Below are 17798 nucleotides of genomic sequence, written 5' to 3'. Positions count from 1 at the left end.
AGTTGAAATCACACTGTCGATGTATTAGACTTTAGAATGGCATTGGGGCCATACTTATAAGCACTGTCTGTACAGCCTAACCTATGGATGTTGAAACCATGAAATGGGGTATCAGACTACTCAGTGACACTCACACAACACAACTGTGTAGAGTTTACACAAATATTAGCATCTTAGCTCTCATTGCAGGACTTAGACTGTGGGAAATCCCCTTTCCAGTCAGTCTATTGTATGTATTGGACATTCATATTATTATATATATATATATATGGAAAGGTGACAAAAAAGTTAAGACGCATTTCCATTATGGTCCTCATGAAAATACATGAAAAGAAAACCTAAACAAGATTATAACATGAAAACAAAATACATCTCATCAATAGGGAGGAAACCATACAAGAAATAAAATAGATTACCAAGTAACATTCATTGAAATAATTATACTTTCTTTAAGCCTGTGCTGTATTAAGCATTTTGCCCATAAACCATTACTTAAGGTTTACTGTATCTTCAAACTCTCTAGCGTAGGGATGGATTTTATATGGTTTGGTACACCATCCCATTCCTCTGCACCAGTGTTAAGGAAAAAGTGTTTTACTGCCATGCTCCTATAGCACAGCGGTCTGATACTGGCAACACTAGCTCTGGTGTGATGGCTATCAAATGAAATGTTATTTGTCACACGCGCCGAATACAACAGGTGTAGACCTTACAGTGAAATGCTTACAAGACCTTAACCAACAATGCAGTTTTAATAAAAATAAGTGTTAAGTAAAAAATAGATAAGTAAAAAATGTAAAATAAAAGTATCAAACCATATACAGGGGGTACCGGTACAGAGTCAATGTGCGGGGGCACCGGTTAGTCAAGGTAATTGAGGTAATATGTTCATGTAGGTACAGTTAAAGTGACTATGCATAGATAATAAACAGAGAATAGCAGCAGCCTAAAAGGAGGGGGACAATGCAAATAGTCCGGGTAGTCATTTGATTAGCTGATCAGCAGTCTTATGGCTTGGGGGTAGAAGCTGTTTAGAAGCCTATTGGACCTAGACTTGGTGCTCCGGTACCGCTTGCCATGCAGTAGCAGAGAGAACAGTCTATGACTAGGGTGACTGGAGTCTTTGGCAATTTTTAGGGCCTTCCTCTGACACTGCCTGGTACAGAGGTCCTGGATGGCAGGAAACTTGGCCCAAGTGATGTACAGGGCCGTATGCACTACCCTCTGTAGTGTCTTGCGGTTGGAGGCCGAGCAGTTGCCATACCAGACAGTGATGCAACCCATCAGGATGCTCTCGATGGTGCAGCTGTAGAACTTTTTGAGGATCTGAGGACCCATGCCAAATCTTTTCAGTCTCCTGAGGGGGAATAGGCTTTGTCGTGCCCTCTTCACGACTGTCTTGTGTGTTTGGAACATGACAGTTTGTTGGTGATGTGGACACCAAGGAACTTGAAGCTCTCAACCTGCTCCACTTCAGCCCCGTTGATGAGAATGGGGGTGTGCTCGGCCCTCCTTTTCCTGTAATCCACAATCATCTCCTTTGTGTTGATCACGTTGAGGGAGAGGTTGTTGTCCTGGCATTACACAGCCAGGTCTCTGACCTCCTCCCTATAGGCTGTCTCATCGTTGTTGGTGATCAGGGCTACCACTGTTGTGTCATCGGCAAACTTAATGATGGAGTTGGAGTTGTGCCTGGCCATGCAGTCATGAGTGAACAGGGAGTACAGGAGGGGGCTGAGTACGCCCCACTGAGGGGCCCCCGTGTTGAGGATCAGCGTGGTGGATATGTTGTTACCTACCCTTACCACCTGGGGGCGGCCCGTCAGGAAGTCCAGGATCCAGTTGCAGAGGGAGGTGTTTAGTCCCAGGGTCCTTAGCTTAGTGATGAGCTTTGAGGGCACTGTGGTGCTGAATGCTGAGCTGTAGTCAATGAACAGCATTCCCACGTAGGTGTTCCTTTTGTCCAGCTGGGAAAGGGCATTGTAGTGTGCAATAGAGATTGCATCATCTGTGGATTTGTTGGGGCAGTATGCAAACTGGAGTGGGTCTAGGGTTTCTGGGATAATGGTGTTGATGTGAGCCATGACCAGCCTTTCAAAGCACTTCATGGCTACAGATGTGAGTGCTATGGGTCGGTAGTCATTTAGGCAGGTTACCTTAGTGTTCTTGGGCACAGGGACTATGGTGGTCTGCTTGAAACATGTTGGTATTTCAAACTCAGTCAGGGACAGGTTGAAACTTGCCTGTTGGTCAGTGCATACTCAGAGTACATGTCCTGGTAATCTGTCTGGCCCTACGGCCCATGATTGTTGACCTGTTTAAAGGTCTTACTCACATCAGCTACGGAGAGCGTGATCGCACGGTCGTCTGGAACAGCTGATGCTCTCAAGCATGTTTCAGTGCTAGTTGCCTCGAATCGAGCATAGAAATAATTCAGCTCGTCTGGTTGGCTCGTGTCACTGGGCAGCTTGCGGCTGTGCTTCCCTTTGTAGTCTGTAATAGTTTGCAAGCCCTGCCACATCCAACGAGCGTCGGAGCCGGTGTAGTACTATTCAATCTTCGCCCTGTATTGACGCTTTGCCTGTTTGATGGTTCGTCGGAGGGCATAGCAGGATTTCTTATAAGCTTCCGGGTTAGAGTTTGGGACGGCAGGGTAGCCTAGTGGTCAGAGTGTTGGGCTAGTAACCGAAAGGTTGCAAGTTCGAATCCCTGAGCTGACAAGGTACAAACCTGTCGTTCTGCTCCTGAAGAAGGTAGTTAACCCACTGTTCCTAGGTTGTCATTGAAAATAAGAATTTGTTCTTAACTGACTTGCCTAGTTAAATAAAAGAGTCCTGCTCCTTGAAAGTGGCATCTCTACCCTTTAGCTCAGTGCAGATGTTGCCTGTAATCCATGGCTTGAGCCTCTAATGAAATTAAAATAACCAGACAGCTAACTGGGGGCAAGGCCATGACCATCAACAGTTTGTTCAGTTCCCTGAAATTATTAGGACCAATGCTGTCCTAGAGCTGAGCTTGAGAATAATTCTCATTGGTTTGTTTTGGGCCGTTTGAACTGTATTATAGCACTGTACAGCCTGTGGATGTTGCACCCATTAAATGGGAGATCAGCCTACTCAGTGACACTCACAGAACACAACTGTGTAGAGTTTACACAAATAGTAGCATCTTAGCTCTTATTGCAGGAGGTCAAAGGGTTGTGAGGCTAACCAGTGTGAAATGGCTAGCTAGTTAGCGGTGCATGCTAGCAGTGTTTCAGTTGGCGACGTCACTCGATCTGAGACCTTGAAGTAGTTGTTTCCCTTGTTCAGCAAGGACCACAGCTTTTGTGGAGTGACAGGTAACGATGCTTCGAGCGTGAATGTTGTCGATTTGTTAGAGGGTCCCTGGTTCGAGCCCAGATTGGGGCAAAGCGAGGGATGGAAACAAGACTGTTACACTAAGATGCTAATATTTGTGTAAACTCTACATAGTTGTGTTCTGTGAGTATCACGAAGTAGGCTGATACCCCATTTCATGGGTCCAACATCCATAGGTTAGGGCGGCTGTATAGTGTATATAAGTATGCCCCCAATGCTATTCTAAAGTCTCATCAACAGTCCAATTTCAATATATTTTTTTGGTCAAATTATCTAGTTATTGACTTTTGTTGAATTTATGTAACAATATTCTGACCTTGACTATCATCGTCTAGGTCAAATATGACATGATTCCACTATTTGCCGTTGGAATCTCTTTCAATTGGGAACTTTTATTTTGAAGGCAACACGGAAATTCCGCTATTGTGGCAAAATAATCCTTATTGTGGTCAGCTTCACATAGGTACAGTGGCATAGGGGGCGATAACGTAACGTCGGGCAAAAATGTACTACTTAGCAGACCCTCTTATTCAGAGCGAGTTACATTAGTGATTGCATACATTTGAATACCTTTTTCGTCCAGCGGTCGTGCGACAGCAAGCCAAATTGATGTTGTGATGTCGTCGCGGCAACGAAACGTAATCTAGCTTCAAATCAAGGAGCCAATAGCGATTCTCACATAAAAATAGTTGGCAACACTGAGTCCATGAGGCGCTCTTCAAATGGGCACTGGCCGTTTCCTGTTAGTTTCGTTTTCCAAATGATATGCTGCGTTCCAGTGGGAAGTCGGAAATGTTCGACTTCCGAGTGTTCGAAAAAAAAATGGGAACTCTAGAAATAAATTGCTCCTGGCTGGGAAAAATCGATTTGAACGGTCACACAACTTGGAATTCCAACTCGGGATTCTGGCCTCTTTCCAGAGCTCTGAATTTCTGACCTGAAAGTCATGAATTGACCTCGTATTTTTAGGAGTTCCCAGTTGTTTTGAATGCGGCAATATATAATAGGTGTGTGCCGAACTCGTCGTATACGTTTTATCACACTTGAAACTCGTAATAGGATTTACTAGTGATAGAAAAACTCGGAAGTGCGCTTTAAATGCCAATAAAGCCTATACCACAAATAGAACAATGAGACAGATATTTCACTGGCTGTATAAATGTGAAGCATCTGCTTAGCGGTTCCGCTCATTACTAAGAGGGCTCCCGGGTGGCGCAGCGGTCTAAGGCACTGCATCTTAGTGCTGGAGGCGTCACTACAGACACCCTGGTTCAAATCCAGGCTGTATCACAACTGGCTGTGGTTTCGAGTCCCATAGGGTGGCGCACAATTGGCCCAGCATCATCAGGGTTTGGCTGGTGTAGGCCATCATTGTAAATAATAATTTGTTCTTAACTGACTTGCCTTTTTAAATAAAGGTTAAATTTAAAAAATAATAATAAAGAAGGAATCCCAGGCCGGTAGATGGAATGAGATGGACTTTAGAGGACATTCTGCAAATGTTCTCATTGATGAAATATTTGATGTCAATACAGTTTTCTATTCCCAAAACTAGAATCTGCTACGAACAGAGTGAATTAAGTTTTGTAGACTGTATCCTTTGTAAATGTTTATTAAAAGTTGTTGTTTAGGAGCACAAGGACGAATTGAGTTTTAACACAGCCGCACTTCACAGCGTAGGCGTTCCCTAACAGAAATATGCAAATACCGCTAGCTAGCTCGTTCTTGGCTCTGCCCCCCTCCCTGCTTGTTCTGCCCTATGACTCATTTGTTCCTCATTAAAATGCAAATCAATTTATAACATTTTTGACATGCGTTTTTCTGGATTTTTTTGTTGTCATTCTGTCTCTCACTGTTCAAATAAATCTACCATTAAAATTATAGACTGATCATTTCTTTGCCAGGGGATGAAATACTTTTTTCCCTCACTGTATGTGTTATTTCCTAGTTTTGATATCTTCACTATTATTCTACAATGTATAAAATAGTAGAAAAACCCTTGAATGAGTAGGTGTCCAAACTTTTGACTGGTACTGTATGTAATCAAGGTATGTTTTTTATTTTTAATGAATTAGCAACAATTTATAAAAACCTGTTTTCACTTTGTCATTATCGGGTAATGGGTGTAGATTGATGAATAATTTGTATTTATTTAATCCATTTTAGAATAAGGCTGTAATGTAACAAAATGTGGAAAACGTTAATGGGTCTGAATACTTGTCAAATGCACTGTATGTTTTCAGTACTAGATTCATTCTCTGATCCTTTGATAGGGTGGACAACATGTCAGTTCATGCTGCCTGAGCTCTGGTAGGTTGGAGGACTTCCTCCGGAAGTTGTCATAATTACTGTGCACGTCTATGGAAGGGGGTGAGAACCTTGAGCCTCCTCGGTTTCTATTGGAAGTCATTGTACCCAGAGGACAGAAGCAAGCTGTCCTCCGGATACACCATGGTGCTAGCCTACGGAGTGCTGCTGAGGCTACTGTCCACCTTCATTGCAAAACAGTGTTTTAATCAATTATTTGGTGACATGAATATATTTAGTATAGTTTTATCTAAAATGATAACTTTTATATCTTTATTTTTATGAAATTCACTGAGGATGGTCCTCCCCTTCCTCCTCTGAGGAGCCTCCACCGCTCAATTACTTCGACAAACCCGTACCTCTGCACATTGTCTCGGTAGCCCTTGTATATAGCCTCGTTAATTTCGTAAGTAAGCATTTCACGTTAATTGTACTCGGTGAATGTGACAAATAAAATGTCATTTGAACCCATAGGAATCCCCACCCAGTTGACTACTTTAAAATGGCAGAAGCATGGTGGAAGCCCTCAATGGCGCTGCCCATGCTAAAACTGCCTTTTGGCCACTAGAGGCTTATCATTCTCAATGGCTGAAACGTTCATAACAAATTGTTTTGCAATTTCAGTAGAAAGTACAATGTCTACGTTGCACAGTAATATCGCTATCGCTAATATTTTATATCACCACGGGTTTGGAGGATTGAGAATCCACGTCCGGAACCCCTAGTTGAAGCCCTATAGGTTGATATTGAGCAATACTAAGGTGTACTCTTCTTTCATCAGTATGTCTAATCATGAAGACCTTGGAAGATAGCCAATGCAGTGGGCTAAACCCGTCCACCCAGCCGTATCTTTTTCTCTGTGTTGAGCATGGGGCGGAGGTTATAGCGGGCTAGTTGTTTCAGCATTTAAAACAGGCCATGCGTCACCGTTTTGTACTTTATTGATACCAATTATTGCAGCTATAACCAAGATAATACCTACATGGATTTCACTGCTGCAAGGATGTTGATGGCCATTCGAAAACCCATCTCACAATAATACAGATTAAACCTTTATAAAATTGACAACTTCATTAACACAGAGGCCATTTTTCTCAGCACCGTATTTTTGAAGTGAGGCTTCAACAGGTTACATGAAACCCTGGTATGGTTATACACCGCAACCAGACAACCTGTGTGAGTGTCTTTTTATCATGCCCTCACTGAAAAGTGGGAAAGCACTGCTTTATGAAGAAAGAAACTTTTAACGTCAATGAAAAAAATACACTGAAGGTGAATAGATCCATCCAAACTGCTCGTCTTGTCATTTTCCCATCGAAATGACCCTTACTTTCTCCTAAACCTGAAACAGAACAAACATATCAAAAGATTACTACAGTGCACATGTACACAGTACGCATTGAACAAAGCCATTCCAAAAGGTTCAGTAGTCTCAGGGAGACAGCGTGGCGAAGCCGGTCCAAGTCTGCTGGGTCTGTCATGGCCAGTTCGTACTATAAGGGCACAAGGCGAGACCCAGATGCAGACACGGGAGGCAGATGATTCGAGTCTCTGATATTTATTAGTATCCAAGGGGCAGGCAAGAGAATGGTCGCGTACAGGCAAAATGTTCATAACAAGGTCAGAGTCCAGGAGATACAGAGTGGAAGGCAATCTCGAGGTCAGGACAGGCAGAATAGTTAGGCAGGCGGGTACAAAGTCAGGGCAGGCAAGGGTCAAAACTAGGAGGACTAGAAAAAGAGAGATAAGAAAAAGCAGGTGTAATGTTCATCGTTTGGAGTGGACCAAACTGCAGCGGGTATATTTATCATCTTCTTTTATTTGAAGGAAAAACAACAAAACACTTACACAAAACAAACAACGAAAACAGTCCCGTAAGGTGCTCAGACTATACAAGGAACAACCACCCACAAACACAAGAGAAAACTAACCCACTTAAATATGGCCTCCAATTAGAGGCAACGACAATTGGATGAATCTAATTGGAGGTTGTTCCAAAACCCCAACATAGAAATAGAAAAACTAGATAAACACATAGAAATAGAATAACATAGAACAAAACCCAAAACACACAAAACAAACACCCCCTGCCATGCCCTGACCAAACTACAATAACAAATAACCCCTTTTACTGGTCAGGACGTGACAGCAGGAGCACAGGAAAAACACGCTGGTTGACAAAACAAGACGAACTGGCACAGAGAGACAGGAAACACAGGGATAAATACACCAGGGAAAATAAGTGATACCTGGAGGGGGTGGAGACAATCACATGGATAGGTGAAACAGATCAGGGTGTGACATAATGTACATGTAGGTAGAGTTATTAAAGTGACTTTATATAGTTAATAACAGAGAGTAGCAGCAGCATAGAAGAGTGGGGGGCAATGCAAATAGTCTGGGTAGCCTTTTGATTAGCTGTTCAGGAGTGTTATGGCTTGGGGTAGAAGCTGTTTAGAAGCCTCTTGGACCTAGATTTGGTGCTCCGGTACCGCTTGCCATGCGGTAGCAGAGAGAACAGTCTATGACTAGGGTGCCTAGAGTCTTTGACAATTTTTAGGGCCTTCCTCTGACACCACCTGGTATAGAGGTCCTGGATGGCAGGAAGCTTGGCCCCGTTGATGTACTGGGCCGTACGCACTACCCTCTGTAGTGCCTTTCGGTCGGAGGACGAGCAGTTGCCATACCAGGCAGTGATTGCAACCCGTCAGGATGCTCTCGATGGTGAAGCTATAAAACATTTTGAGGATCTGAGGACCCATGCCAAATATTTTCAGTCTTCTGAGGGGGATGGGTTTGTCGTGCCCTTTTCACGACTGTCTTGGTGTGCTTGGATCATGATAGTTTGTTGGTGATGTGGATGCCAAGGAACTTGAAGCACTCAACCTGCTCCACTACAGCCCCATTGATGAGAATGGGGGCACGATCAGTCCTCCTTTTCCTGTAGTCCACAATCATTTCCTTAGTCTTCATCACATTGAGGGAGAGGTTGTTGTCCTGGCACCACACGGTCAGGTTCAAGTACACGTCCTGGTAATCTGTCTGGCCCTGCGGCCTTGTGAAAGTTGACCTGTTTAAAGGTCTTACATCGGCTGCGGCAAGCGTGATCAAACAGTCGTCCGGAACAGCTGATGCTCTCATGCATGTTTCAGTGTTGCTTGCCTCGAAGCGAGTATAGAAGTTATTTAGCTCATCTGGTAGGCTCGTGTCACTAGGCAGCTCTCAGTAGTGCTTCCTTTTGTAGTCTGTAACAGTTTGCAAGCCCTACCGCATCCGACGAGCATCGGAGCCGGTGTAGTGCATTCGATCTTTGTTCTGTATTGATGCTTTTCCTGTTTGATGGGTCATCAGAGGGCATAGCGGGATTTCTTATAAGCTTCCAGGTTAGTGTCCTGCTCCTTAAAAGCGCAACTCTACCCTTTAGCTCAGTGCAAATGTTGCCTGTAATCCATGGCTTCTGGTTGGGGTTCAGATGTCGTTCTCGCTGCTGGTGATTTTTTGATCCACCTCTACGCAGATGACACCATTCTGTATACCTCTGGCCCTTCGTTGGACACTATGTTAACTAAGCTCGAGATGAGCTTCAATGCCATACAACTCTCCTTCCGTGGCCTCCAACTGCTCTTAAATGCAAGTAAAACTAAATGCATGCTCTTCAACCGATCGCTGCCCGCCTGTCCAGCATCACTTCTCTGGACGGTTCTGACTTGGAACATGTGGACAACTACAAATATCTAGGTGTCTGGTTAGACTGTGAACTCTCCTTCCAGACTCACATTAAACATCTCCAATCCTAAATGAAATCTAGAATCGGCTTCCTATTTCGCAACAAAGCATCCTTCACTCATGCTGCCAAACATACCCTCGTAAAACTGACCATCCTACCGATCCTCGACTTTGGCGATGTCATTTACAAAATAGCCTCCAACACTCTACTCAACTAATTGGAGGCAGTTTATCATATTGCCATCCATTCTGTCACCAAAGCCCCATATACGACCCACCACTGCAACCTGTATGCTCTCGTTGGCTGGCCCTCGCTTCATACTCGTTGCCAAACCCACTGGCTCCAGGTCATCTACAAGTCTCTGCTAGGCAAAGCCCCGCCTTATCTCAGCTCACTGGTCACCATAGCAGCACCCACCCGTAGCACGCATATCTCACTGGTCACCCCCAAAGTGAATTCTTCCTTTGGCCGCCTCTCCTGCCAATGACTGGAACAAACTGCAAAAATCTCTGAAGCTGGAGACTCTTACCTCCCTCATTAGCTTTAAGCACCAGCTGTCAGAGCAGCTCACAGATCACTGCACCTGTATATAGCTCATCTGTAAATAGCTCATCCAATCTACCTCATCCCCATACTGTATTTATTTATTTATCTTGCTCCTTTGCACCCCAGTATCTCAACTTGCACATTCATCCTCTGCACATCCTACCATTCCAGTGTTTATTTGCTATATTGTAATTACTTTGCCACCATGGCCTATTTATTGCCTTACCTCTCTTATCCTACCTCATTTGCACATGCTGTATATTGGTTGCATGTTTGTTTATTCCATGTGTAACTCTATGTTGTTGTATGTGTCAAACTGCTTTGCTTTATCTTGGCCAGGTCACAGTTGCAAATTGCAAACGAGCTAGCCTACCTGGTTAAATAAAGGTGACATATAAGGTGAAATAAGTTGAAATATATTTTTTTAAACAGTCACTGTGGGGAGGACATCCTCGATGCACTTATTGACTAAGCCAGTGACTGATGTGGTGTACTCCTCAATGCAATGGGAAGAATCCCAGAACATTTTCCAGTCTGTGCTAGCAAAACAGTCCTGTAGTTTAACATCTGCTTCATCTGACCACTTTTTTTATAGATCAAGTCACAGGTGCTTCCTGCTTAAAATTTAGCTTGTACGCAGGAATCAGGAGGATAGCGTTATGGTCAGATTTGACAAATGGAGGGCGAGGGAGACCTTTGTACGCGTCGCTGTGTGTGGAGTAAAAGTGGTCTAGAATTTATTTCTCTCTGGTTGCCCATTTAATATGCTGATAGAAATTAGGTAAAACTAATTTAATAAGTTTCCCTCCAATTAAGTCCCCGGTCACTAGGAGCACCGCCTCTGGATGGACGTTTTCCTGTTTGCTTATGGCAGAATACAGCTCATTGAGTGGGGTTTTAGTGCCAGCCTCAGTCTGTAGTGGTATGTAGACAGCTATGAAAAATACAGATGAAAACTCTCTCGGTAGATAGTGTGGTCTACAGTTTATCATGAGATACTCTTGACATCTAGTGGAAGCCATAGGAATTACAATCTGTGAGCTAGAATTGCATAGGACCCATAGCTTTCAATTAAAAGAGCATGGGCTCAAAAATAAAAATCAGCTTGGTTTTTCTTTGGATTTTCTCCTACCATATCAATTGTGTTATAGTCTCATACATTATTTTAACATTTCTATAAACATCAAAGTGTTTTCTATCCAATAGTACCAATTATATTCATATCCTGGCTTCTGGGCCTGAGTAACAAGCAGTTTACTTTGGGCACGTCAGTTAGACAGGAAGTGGAGAAAAATAGACCCTTGCCTGAAGAAGTTGGCACACTTAACCAACATGGCTACCACAGCATTCTGGAGCAATACACCATCCCATCGGGTTTGTGCATATTGGGGCAATCATTTGTTTTTCAACAGGGCAATGACCCAAATCACACCTCCAGGCTGTGTAAGGGCTATTTGACCAAGGAGTGTGATGGTGCTGCATCATGTGATTCCTTCACTATTATTCTACAATGTAGAAAATAGTACAAATAAAGAAAAACCCTGGAATTAGTAGGTGTCCAAACTTTTGACTGGTACAGTATATAAATATATTTACTCCAAAAATATATGGGGGATTGGAAATGATGCAGACAATTACATTGATGGAAGCTACAATCTATCTGCAATATTAAAGCTGATCTACCCCCCAAAAAATAAATAAAAAGACCCTGGTGAGGAAGACAAGCATGCAGATGAGCTTCCCTGAGACTGTTTCTTCGGTTTGTGCAAAGTCACAGTTTCTTCAGCTGTCCGGGTGGCTGGTCTCAGACGATCCCGCAGGTGAAGAAGCCGGATATGGAGGTCCTGGGCTGGTGTGGTAACACGTGCGGTTGTGATTCCGGTTGAACGTACTGCCAAATTCTCTAAAAAGACCTTGGAGGCAGTTTAAGGTAGAGAAATTAACATGAAATTATCTTGCAACAGCTCTGGTGTACATTCCTGAAGTCAGCATGCCAATTGCACATGGCATTGTGTTGTGTGACAAAATTTCACGTTTTAGAGTGGCCTTTTATTGTCCCCAGCACAAGGTACACCTGTGTAAAGATAATGCTGTTCAATCATCTTCTTGATATGCCACACCTGTCAGGTGGATGGATTATCTCGGCATAGGAGAAATGCTTACTAACAGGGAGGTAAACAGATTTGAGAGAAATACGTTTTTGTACATATGGAAAATTCATGGGCTCTTTTATTTAAGCTCATCAGACATGGGACCAACACTTTACATGTTACGTTTAGATTTTTGTTTAGTTAAAATTAAAGGTTGTTTTTCCAGTTTTCACAATCAAAATCACTTTTTAAAAATAGAAAAACAACATTGAATGTTTGTAAGTCCACAATAATGCTTCAACCACATCATGAGACCACCTTTGGGGTCTGGGAAAATGTTGGAGTGTAGTTACCCTTTAATTCAAGTGCGCACTTAGCAACAGGCTGTTGTTTAGTGGTGTTTTTGTAGCGCACATGTGATAGTAGAGTTTGCAGAACAAATTCCCACTGGATTGATGAAAATAATCATGATATCACCTTTCCAGGTAAGCATAGGCTAGTAGTTAATACTTAATTGAGAAGGTTTTTGGAAATGCCTTTCCATCAACCAGAAAACTGTTTAGATTAGCATTGTCGCTAACAGATACACATAGTGATAGATGCACTCGCAACACACACACACACTTGAAATACTTTATTTGAATCCACCTATCAAATTTACAATAAATGGATCCAAACATTTCAAACGTCCCTGTATGTATGGCACTCAAGGGTACAGAAATCACCTTCTTCACCGAACAGCTGGGCTGCCCACAACAGCTGAAACAGAGCAGTACCTAGCCAATTGCTTTGCCCTAGTTTTTGTCAGGCCCGCAATCTGGAGGCCACACACTGCAAGCCTGTGTGCGTGGCCTAGACTTCCGAACACCCAAGGCTGTCCAAGCGTGCCACGAGGGGCTGGTACTTAAGCAGCTTCTCGGCAAAGGCCTGCTCCATGTAGCCGTCAAATGAGTAGCCCACTTCCAAAATGAGCACCTCCCCCTGGCCTTCCCCCACAACAACAATATCTGGCGTATTTGGCACACAGGAAAACACATCATCATCAACATCAAACCAGCTTCCCCTTACACAAGAATGTTAATGCGTTGTCTCACCTCGCTGGCTTTCAGGTCAACAAGGCAGTTATGTATTGCAATGTACAAATGCTTGTATGAACAGTAGCCATTCACAACATGGGCAAATGACTCCATTACATTTGACTCATGTAGAATACAAAATGGGTCATAGTTTACGGGGCACCAGAGTGCTAGATTATATTTTGTTGATAAAACTTGCAGCCTTGCCTTAACAGTAAAGGTGAGAACGTCCTTGCCAATGGCAGCAATGGGAGACAGAGTGGTCAGCCCAGTTTCAGTGAGTTTTCCCTGCTACACAAAGCAGTAGACATGCACGCACCACACACACACTCTGGTTGCCTCTTCAGAAAGTGGCAGGAAATACGAATCACTGATGCATTCTGTTCATGATAAACATGGGTAAACTAATAATTTTTTATACATTTAGTTGATTCCCTACTAAGGTCAATACATTTTTTATATTGTTGAATTCCGTTTTAATGCCTGGATACCGTGAGGGCCCTAATGATCATATTTGGACCAGAATGCGGCTCTCCACTACCTACAGTACCATCAGAAAGTATTCATACTCCTTGACTCCCCATTTTGTTATGTTACAGCCTGAATTCAAAATGGATTAAAAAAAATAAAACATTCTCACACATCTATACACAATGCCCCATAATTACAAAATGAAAACATGCTTTTAGACATTCTTGAAAACTTATTGAAATAAGTATTCACACCCCTGAGTCATGTGGTGGATGAATCAGAATTAGTTGAGCAACATAGATAATTAAGATGTCTTATCTGCATAATATGCTTATGTGATATACTTGTTATTAGAATATATCCCTTTGGACTCTGGTGTTGGCAGTTGCACTTCTTCCCTCAGCTGGGGAGAGGGGAAAGGTCAGGCTTGTCTTTTACATGTCCCTGGTGCTATGCAGAATATCAGAAAGGGAAGAGGACAGGAGGGAACATTGTCTTCATATGTGAATGTATCTGTTAAACCATGTGAAGGGATGGTGTGATTAAGGGGGAACCAATTACTGGTTTCCACAATGTTTGTGTGCCAGTCACTCCCTCCTTTGGCCTTGGGGGATGTGTGTGGTAGTGTCTAGAGTTGACAATTGATTTATGCCATTGGATGAGTTGGTGTTTTTGCGCTAGGAGTAACAGGAACAAGATAGCAACCTCGTCTTAGGGGCCAAACTGAACGATAATTTATAGCGAATGCTATCTGGCTACGGGATACTCCTTTCTCATTTATAAAGTCTCACTTTGTGAACTGTTCCTAAAATCTGTGGTTTGTTATGTCAACTTGGGGGTGGATCTTTGCTATAAAAGATCTCAGTAGCCATTGTGTTGCCACTCTCAATGGATCATTAGAAATGGTGAATCGTTGAAAGTCATTGCTTTTGCAAAGCTCTTATTATTAAAGATTTAGTTTAAGTATAACTCTGACTTGTGTGATAAGTTTGTCTCTCCTCATTTGCTAATACAGAAAGTAACCACCACAGTCAATACATGTTAGAATCACCCATGGCAGTGATTACAGCTGTGAGTCTTTCTGGGTTAGTCTAAGAGCTTTGCACACTTGGATTGTACAATATTTGCCCATTATTATTTTCAAAATTGTTAAACCTCTGTCAAATTGTTTGTTGATCATTGGTAGACAACCATTTTCAAGTCTTGCCATAGATTTTTAAGCATATTTAAGTCAAAACTATAACTCTGCCACTCATGAACATTCACTGTCTTCTAGGTAAGCAACTCCAGTGTAGATTTGGCCTTGTGTTTAGGTTATTGTCCTATTGAAAGGTGAATTCATCTCTCAGTGTCTGGTGGAAAGCAGACTGAACCAGGTTTTCTAGGATTTTGACTGTAATTAGCTCCATTATATTTTATCCTAAACAACTCCCCAGTCCTTAATGATTACAAGCATACCCACAACAGGATGCAGCCACCACTATGCTTGAAAATACGGAGAGTGGTTCTCAGTAATTTATTGTATTGTATTTTCCCCAAACATAACACTTTGTATTCATGAAAAAAAGTTAATTGCTTTGCCGCATGTTTTGCAGTATTACTTTATTGCCTTGTTGTAAACAGGATACATGTTTTGGAATAGTTGTATTCTGTACAGGCTGTCACTTAGGTTAGTATTGTGGAGTAACTACAATGTTGTTTCTCTTATCACATCCATTAAACTCTAGCTGTTTTAATGTCACCATTGGCCTTATGGTGAAATCCCTGAGTGGTTACCTTCCTCTCCGGCAACTGAGTTAGGAAGGACGCCTGTATCTTTGTAGGGACTGGGTGTATTGATACACCATCCAAAGTGTAATGAATAACTTCGCCATGCTCAAAAGGATATTCAATGTCTCCTTTTCTTTACCCATCTACCAATAGGTTCCCTTATTTGCGAGGCATTGGAAAACCTCCCTGGTCTTTGTGGTTGAAATTCACTGCTCAACTGAGGGACCTTACATATAATTGTACTGTATGTGTGGAGTACAGAGATGAGGTCGTCATTCAAAAACCATGTTAAACACTATTATTGCACACAGAATGAATCCATGCAACTTACTATGTGACTTATTAAGCATAGTTATACTCCTGAACTTATTAATGCTTGCCATAACAAACAGGTTGAATACTTATTGACTCAAGACATTTCAGCTGGAAGTAGGGGTGCTGAGGGTGCTACAGCAGCCCCTCTCTCACAAAAGTAGTGTACTGGGGCTTTACTAGTCCTGTATTAGCGGGCTAATCTAGCAGTCTGTAGAGCTAGACTAGGGGGGGTCTAGCTAGAGCTAGACCCCCCCCGGGTATTCTGTGCAGGCCAATCATAACAACTCTAATTAGAATATAAAAAATTCAGGCTGTAACAACAAAATGTGGAAAAAGTCAATGGGTGTGAATACTTTCTGAAGGCACTGTATTCTTCCTGCAGTGATGATTCACCATGTTCATTGAATGTTTTCATAATTTATCTGCAGATAATTGCTGAAAGGCCTACCAAAATTAGGGAGCCAATTGCCAAGTGAACAGTTCTCTCACCGATGCGATTCGGTAGGCTACACTGACTGACGAGATGACAGTCACTCACTTTATCTTAGGAAAGGAAACCTAGGAAACCCTTTGGTTTGCTTGTCCCGATGCGATACTATGGACATAATGTATATCCACATTGTATGATTTATAAATGGCAAAGGGATATAGGGGATTTACTTTATTCAGTCAGAAAACTAGTTAACACTTAGTGTTCAGTTGTCAGTCAATGCACAGTAAATAGCCTACCATGAGCCATGACTCTGCGTGGATGGCTATGTGAAACACAAATTAATGTGCCAGAAAACAATAAGTTGAAGATTCTGACTCATCGTTACAACTTACATTACATGGGACGTGCAAATTCACGAGTATCATGCTCTCTCCCTCCTCTGTGTAAAGAAATTTGACTCTAACCAACCAGAGTGCATACAAATTGTACCAGGAGGCGGGACAGCAGACAGCGTTTTCCTGTCATGGCTCGCTTTGTGACTGACACGCACCTATCCTATCAATAGATCGCTAGAATCAAATCAAATTTTATTTGTCACAGAGCGGTGTAGAAGCGGTGTAGACCTTAAAGTGAAATGCTTACTTTCATGCCCTTAACCAACAATGCAGTTTTAAGAAAGAGATAAGAATAACAAATATTTAAAGAGCAGCAGTAAATAACAATAGCAGGGCTATGTACAGGGGGTACTGGTACGGAGTCAATGTGCGAGGGCACCGGTGTCGAGGTAATTGAGGTAATATGTACAGTTGAAGTCGGAAGTTTACATACACCTTAGCCAAATACATTTAAACTCAGTTTTCACAATTCCTGACATTTAATCATAGTAAAAAATCCCAGTCTTAAGTCAGTTAGGATCACCACTTTATTTTAAGACTGTGAACTGTCAGAATAATACACTGCTCAAAAAAATAAAGGGAACACTTAAACAACACAATGTAACTCCAAGTCAATCACACTTCTGTGAAATCAAACTGTCCACTTAGGAAGCAACACTGATTGACAATACATTTCAAATGCTGTTGTGCAAATGGAATAGACAACAGGTGGAAATTATAGGCAATAACAAGACACCCCCAATAAAGGTGTGGTTCTGCAGGTGGAGACCACAGACCACTTCTCAGTTCCTATGCTTCCTGGCTGATGTTTTGGTCACTTTTGAATGCTGGCGGTGCTTCCACTCTAGTGGTAGCATGAGACAGAGTCTACAACCCACACAAGTGGCTCAGGTAGTGCAGCTCATCCAGGATGGCACATCAATGCGAGCTGTGGCAAGAAGGTTTGCTGTGTCTGTCAGCGTAGTGTCCAGAGCATGGAGGCGCTACCAGGCCAGTACATCAGGAGACGTGGAGGAGGCCGTAGGAGGGCAACAACCCAGCAGCAGGACCGCTACCTCCGCCTTTGTGCAAGGAGGAGCAGGAGGAGCACTGCCAGAGCCCTGCAAAATGACCTCCAGCAGGCCACAAATGTGCATGTGTCTGCTCAAACGGTCAGAAACAGACTCCACGAGGGTGGTATGAGGGCCTGACGTCCACAGGTGGGGGTTGTGCTTACAGCCCAACACCGTGCAGGACGTTTGGCATTTGCCAGAGAACACCAAGATTGGCAAATTCGCCACTGGCGCCCTGTGCTCTTCACAGATGAAAG

At 42.8% G+C, this 17798-nt stretch overlaps 1 protein-coding gene across 2 annotated transcripts in view; it reads right to left on the bottom strand.

The window, feature by feature from the left end:
* Nucleotides 1–6576: 6576 nt before the first annotated feature.
* LOC106565289 (uncharacterized) overlaps nucleotides 6577–17798 on the bottom strand; it is a 24021-nt gene continuing 12799 nt past the window's right edge. The window contains exon 4 of one of the 2 annotated variants that reach the window (XR_006757995.2): nucleotides 6577–7008. Coding sequence is in view for 1 of the 2 variants with exons in the window: in XM_082959003.1 (XP_082815129.1) it covers nucleotides 6993–7008 (16 nt within the window). In the remaining variant the exon portion in view is untranslated. The remainder of the gene's footprint in view (nucleotides 7009–17798) is intronic. The other variant, XM_082959003.1, reaches the window with a different exon arrangement.

This window comes from Salmo salar, chromosome 12 (genome assembly GCF_965601325.2).
Source record: "Salmo salar chromosome 12, fSalSal1, whole genome shotgun sequence".
Classification (NCBI taxonomy): Eukaryota; Metazoa; Chordata; class Actinopteri; order Salmoniformes; family Salmonidae; genus Salmo; species Salmo salar.
This window is presented reverse-complemented; position numbering and strand designations above follow the sequence as displayed.